This window comes from Miscanthus floridulus, chromosome 8 (genome assembly GCF_019320115.1).
Source record: "Miscanthus floridulus cultivar M001 chromosome 8, ASM1932011v1, whole genome shotgun sequence".
NCBI classification, from domain to species: Eukaryota; Viridiplantae; Streptophyta; class Magnoliopsida; order Poales; family Poaceae; genus Miscanthus; species Miscanthus floridulus.
Genome location: NC_089587.1, coordinates 151,498,269 through 151,504,735, shown reverse-complemented (window position 1 = coordinate 151,504,735; position 6,467 = coordinate 151,498,269). Strand labels below are relative to the sequence as shown.

The 6,467-nt window shown below is 48.4% G+C and overlaps 1 protein-coding gene across 1 annotated transcript; it reads right to left on the bottom strand.

Annotated features, from left to right (window-relative positions):
* Positions 1–1,864, bottom strand: LOC136473705 (E3 ubiquitin-protein ligase Os04g0590900-like). The gene has a single exon (XM_066471351.1). It carries the CDS (start codon positions 1,410–1,412, stop codon positions 264–266), a length of 1,149 nt encoding a protein of 382 aa, XP_066327448.1. The 5' UTR covers positions 1,413–1,864; the 3' UTR covers positions 1–263.
* Positions 1,865–6,467: the final 4,603 nt, after the last annotated feature.

The following is a 6,467-nucleotide window of genomic DNA, read 5'->3' as shown; positions in this document are numbered from 1 at the left end:
GGTGAAAAGAAGTGTTCCAAGCCCTATACAATTTTATCCAGTACAAACACCAAGCAGGTGCAGGAGTTCACCAGTCACCAAACGTTGCAGTTGCAGATGATGAGTTTCTGCAGCCTGCAAATTCACAGGAACTGATGGAAACAGGATGCATGAGATCTGCAGACTTTGGTACTGGCACCTTGATCTTCACCGGAAGCACACGCGCACAAAGAAAAAAAGTATCGATGTCATGTATCCCTAGTCAGACGAAGAACCACAGAGGATCACATTGGAAGAATCGAATCCTTTCCCCTGCCACTCCTGCTGCTGAAGCACGACAATCGCTTCGCTGCATCCGGCATTGCACGGCCGCTGCGGCCGCCGCCGCCGTCCTTGCTGTGCTCCCCGTGGCACCGTCCCGGCGAGCCTGCTAGGAGGCCATTCTCCCGGGCCATCATCAGCTCGTCCTCCATGCTGGCCTGCAGCACGTCGGCGATGGACATGCGGCCTTCGCGGTGCGTGTCGGACAACGACGACGACGCCCGCACCGGCAGCGAGCAGTCCTCCTTTATCTCGGCAATGCCGCTGGCCTCCTCTGATCTCCCCGGACAATCCTTCGGCGCTAGGCCCACCTGGCCGTCACCGCCGTAGCCGCTGACCACATTCTGATTCTGACTCTGCGGCACGCCACGCACTGGCTCCGAGGAGTCGTCGACCGTCAGGATCAGCTCGGGGTGGTTGTCTCTCCGGTCGCGGTCCTCCCGCGGGGCGCGGCGCTCCGGCTCCGGCGACACCACCCCGACGGCGACGAAGGCGATGTTACAGCGGCAGAGCGGGCAGTTGGAGTGCGACTTGAGCCACGTGTCGATGCACGGCAGGTGGAAGGCGTGGCTGCACTTGGGCAGCAGCCGGAGGTTCTCGCCGTCCCGGAACTCGCCGAGGCAGACGGAGCAGTCGGTGCTGTCCACGAACCCGTCGCCGCGCTTGTACTTGCACACCGTGATCTTGTTGATCAGGGTCTCGTCCAGCCCGTCCGACGGCACGGCGCCCCACGGCTCCTGATTCCGCGAGTCGCCGCCGTCGCCGCCACGGCCGCGGCCCCTGCGGGGACCGAAGAGCACGTTCCGCAGGGAGCTGAAGGTGCCGCAGTACTTGGAGATGATGGTGTAGTAGCTGACAAGGAGGAAGGCGCTGGCGAGCACGCCGATGATGGCGATGACGAGGGGCGAGAAGGTGGGGCCGGAGGAGTCGTCGCCGCCGCCGGGGCCGGCGATGTCGAAGGCCGGCGGCGGGGGCGGGAAGATGAGGTAGCACCACTGTGGGCAGTACGTACTGCAGAGGCCCTGGGAGCAGTCCCTGGTTGGCTCATAGGGCACCCACGTCGGCTGCGGCCCAGCAATTGTTGCAGGAGAAGAAGACGCCACTGCCGCCATGGATGGAAGACGGAAGCACAGTGACAACAACCAACCCCGGTGGGCTGCTGAAAGGGGAGGAAAGGATAGAGAAACTGAGCCCCGACGTTGGGTAAATCTCAGCTACCACTATCTCAGACAATCCTCCTGAGACTGCCAAGTTCTAGCAGCGCACTGGAGCATGGCATCTTCATGAGTTTCTGCTCCAAAATCCAAATAATTATGGCCATATGATGGAAGCAAGAGAGGTAGGTGCCTGTGCTCGTATGCATGCAGCTGAGCTTTCCAGGAGCTGGGAAATGTTGAGCGGAGGAGGGGAAGACAGATCACGAGATGCTGCCAGTGTGAGGCATGAGCCTCCGAGGAATTGCTGCTACGGAGTACAGACCAGTGAGAGGAGTGAGAGCAAAACCAAACCAGAATGTTCTTGCTTGGAAAGCAAAGTATTTCGCGAGTGGTAGAAGCTGACAGGGAGGGGGAAGGAGAAGATGGTGGTGGTTGGGGGCTGGGCCCGACGCTGCCGCTGTGCTTTCATTTTCTTTTCCCCTCTCTCTCTCTCTGCAACCGCCGTTCATGGCCTTCCCTAGTTCCCTTTACCTAGTTTGTCTCCTTTGGCAGACAGGAGAAAGGGAATGCTTGGATGAAAGGACGACAGAAGTAGAAGTGAGTGAATTCATATGCTTATACCTCCCTAAAATGAAATAATGCAATTTATTCCTCATTCCTCATCCTAACTTACATGGAGGTATGGAGCAAACAGAGTCATTCAAATTTTGTCACTTGGCAGGGGTGACTGAAACCAACCTCCAACCATGGCACCTTTCCTTCAAGTTGGCAGGCAGTCAAAAATGGTTTGAATAATGTGGTGCCAGTGACTAAGAGTGTACACCAGACCAAATATCTTGATCATGTGAACAAGGTACTTTGGTTCTTTGTTTAGAGACTGCACTTTAGTCGGTCAAAATCAATGGGAAAAGGAATAGTTTTATCATGACATATTCAGGCATTCAGCATTCACGAGAACAAAAGATTGAAAATCATACGGTTAATTGAAAAGAATACTGTCTATCACAGGACTAACTTTCACGAAAGCCAAAGATGCAAAAGATCATACAATGTCCATTTCTATCAATCATCAATGGCTGCACAGGTATAGCGACTGAGGATCTTGAAATCGCTCTCATATTTATCTAATTTTCTTCTCGCTTCAGGTAAACTTAGACAATAGCAGCCAGTCTGCCACACCAGCTGCTTTCTTTATTTACTTCTCAAACACCTTTCCATACTCCTGAGGCCTGACAAGATGAATCACTGATCGCTCTTGTATTGGTGCAACCACATGAGAGCCTGCTCACCTAACTCAACTTCATTTGAGGATCAAGTTAACCATGTCTAACACAGATCTGGACGCAAGTATACACTAGACTGCATGTACATTCTCTGACTGCATGTACAAAGTCACGGCCAGTGACTCTGTATTCCTTTTTTTTTTTTTTGCGAAAGAGACTCTGTGTATTCTTAGTTGGCACAGAGGTCAGAGATTATCTCAATTATCTAAAAATAGGTCACTCCTCGTCCTGGATGAAGCAACTCATGGTAGGAGCTAAATTATCTTCGGCGGGCAGGACAGAAACACTGATGAATATATATAGAACTAGGCAACTAGCCTACAAGTTAATTTAATGTAATGGACCAGATGACCAGATCGTCAAGGCCCAACTGATTTAATGGGCAGTGTATTTATTTTCTTTTGGATGGCATGAAGAAATCATTGTCATTCAGTGGGGTCAGCAGTGGGACAGCAACAGGAAGTGAAGATGATGACAGAAAAAAAAAAGCTGGGGACATGAAGACCAAGGGAGGTATGCAGTTCCATTCATTTGAAAGATTAATGCCACCTAATTTTGGGTGCTTTTGATTTTGGAAGGTTACCAGCAGAACACTGTCAAATGATGCTCAATGTTTTTGCATACTTATGTAACCACCACGGAAGTTCAACTAAGCATCAGTGTGCATTGCAATAAAGATTCTGGCGAGCAATGCCATACAGGGTGCAAATAGAGTGGAAAAGAGAAGGCTGTCAGCGTGCCAAAGAAAATGAACTGAATGGAACTATACCAACTCGCTGAAGACATAACAAACACATGAACAACCTTTAAAAAAAACACATGAACAATTTCAGAAAAGAACTATTAACAAAAGTAATTGTACTCTGGTAATATCTAATGCATCCTATGACAGCTTGCAGACATCTTTTGTAACCCGTCCTCTATTTCTATTATTCCATCCATACCATTTTGTCCTTTCCTTCTTTTCTTCACATAAAGATCTTATCAAGAATGCACAGATCTGACTATAGTTTGTATTTCTCAAAACGAAAAAAGGTGTGCCCCGAGTCAAGTGCTGAAAATTCGATTTTTCAGAGTTCACACAGAAAACATAACCAACTAGTGCCAACTAAATGTGTGCTCCCACACCGACAGAATGAAATCAGGAGTTCCTACAAAGATGACAATTATTAGCTTTATTTTATTTTGCTATGTCCTATCATGTTGACACACGTAATCAACTATGTTAATGGAAGATTTGGTTGGAGTAGAAAGATATCACATAGAATGGGGAGGCAACAAGAACATGAGGCAAAGGATCATCTTCCTGTCTTCGTTTCTAAAAGCATTAGTCACATTAATAAGGATCAGATCATTCACGATTTTGTGCTTTCATGTTAAGAAAAAGCAAACTATCCTTGACATCTACAAAGTAAACTAACCTCATCAGTTCATCTTTGTACTGTATATTTCAGGTTTGCATCAGATCAATCTGACCCAATCTTGCTCTTTGAAGTCTGGAAAAGTAGTTGTTTTACTCTTTGAATGAGTTAGAGATGGCCTCCACTCCTGCATTCCTCAATACCCTTCTTAAGAGCTGACAACATGGAAAACATTATGGTTAGAGTGAATTCATGCGTGTGACAAATAGCCGATTTATGCTTAGCATTGCTTTACGTGTAGTGCTCTATTCCCGTATTTTTTTCTGGACAGATAACAATTTTTTTTTTGAAACACACAAGAGAGTTGTGTATCTTTATATTAAGAAGATGAATAAGGGGGTAAAAGAGCCCCAACAAAAGAGAATAAAGCCACACATGATAAATCTCTTAGATGTTCCATATGGAATCGAACATAACTGGCACTACTCAACAGGACCTTGGAGGTGTAGCATATACTCATCCATTCAGATACAGAAATCTAGTCGAAATTTCAGTGAATAAAAATGCCAAAAATTATGTCTGCCATGTTAGAGCCAATAAATTTCACCTAGACAGAAATGTGGAACAATCTTGATAGTATATAGGGCACAGGGGATAAATCAATAGCATCATGGTACTGTAAGGATGGAAAGAACCAAAGAAGTTATCAGATCCATGGGTTAAATCATTGCTTAGCTGGAAAAGCAAGGACAAGGGCTACCAAGTTCAAGCTTTCCATAGTTTTGATGCCATGAGGTGGAAAAGGGCAGATCCCACTTGCTGGCCCTTACTTTACACAATAAATAAAGTTGGCACTACGGAAAGAGAAAATCTGGAGCTATGTCATAGCGGCACATGCCAAACCGATTCAGCAACAGCAATTATTCGGCTCTTGTAGCCGTTTTCGAGCAAAACAGGATAACACAGATAACACGAGTAGTGGTGAGTCAGCCAGTGACAAGTTACAGGGTGTGGTTCAAAGAATAGCATGCATAATTTCAGCAGAAAGCAAACATTGCACTATGGCAGTATGTCAGAAGCAAAGGTACAATAATTACAGCAAGTTGGTAGTAACTTGTGAAAAATGGGCACTACGATTGGATTTGATCTAAAGGTAAAGCTGCAATGTACACACTTGATCTGGGCTTTCCTACATAAGGGAACTGCCAGCCTTTCTTGGGCTTACTGATCAAGACATCGGGTTCTGAAATCCAAACTGGAAGCATCATCTGCATATTGCAAGAAACAGCATTCTGAATGCGCGCCAGATCTTTTCTTTTATATTTGATATTGCTACAATAGAGTGGCCGTTCCAGACAGCCACGTAAGAGCATAAATTTGTTGACAAGCGGATAACAGAAGAATCTGCCGTTCAGCTATCCAACATTATCAGGCCACGTCAAAAAACTGCTTCAGCAAAGCAGAGGAAGTTGTCACCTCGGCTACCATAAGCTTAAAGTTGCTGGGGTTAGATTGATCCCACCGGTTGGGCTCAACGGTCAATTGGGCCTTGATCCGCGCTTTGAACGGGGGTGTCCAACCCTAACTATGATTGATGGCCCCCTGTCGCACAGCGCCATAAAAAGGGAGGTGGGGGCCGAGGCACAAGGCACGAGGTTCACCTCAGCCGCCAGACACCCCACCTACATCCCAAACCCTAACCGATCTAGAGAGGGGGCGCTGCCAACGACGGGAAGCACCGCCACCGGCTTCACCCCGCCTCTGCACCGCCGCCCTGCGACTGCGCCTCCACCGCGTCACTGTCGCGCCTTCACCAAGTCACCACCGCACCTCCACCGCGCACCAGCGATGGCCAGCTCGTCTTCGTCGAAGGCGAACGATCGTTTGCCACCCCGCATCCCTCTCTCTCTCTGTTTTCCTAGTACTAGTTCGTGTTCTAGGGTTTACCATGTTCTTAATTCAAGTATACACCCGCTAGATGTGCAACTAGGTGATCCTAATAAACCTATCAATGATATCAGTCGCCTAATCTAGATGTAGATCTAGTCATTGGGGTAGAAATCAAGAATAGAAATTAGAAGGAGGTGATTCAAATTGGATCGAACTCCAACCCGAAACCCTAACCCTAACCCTAACCCTAGAAGAATGGACGGAGAGGGGAAGGACCTACCCGGTTTTCTCGCCGCCATCGCGCGGGAAGAAGCCCCACCGCCGCCTCGCCGGCACGCGGGGAGATAGCCGAGCCACGCTCGTCGCCGTGCGCGCGAGCATCGGCCGAGGGCACCGTCACAGGACCGCTCGACAGCGGCGCGCTCACCCACTGGGGAGCGCGCGCTCCGACGAGGGGACCCATGGCGACAACGGAA

Excerpts from the sequence above, each read along its gene's own strand:
- LOC136473705 (XM_066471351.1), bottom strand. The coding sequence starts at position 1,412 with ATGGCGGCAGTGGCGTCTTCTTCTCCTGCAACAATTGCTGGGCCGCAG.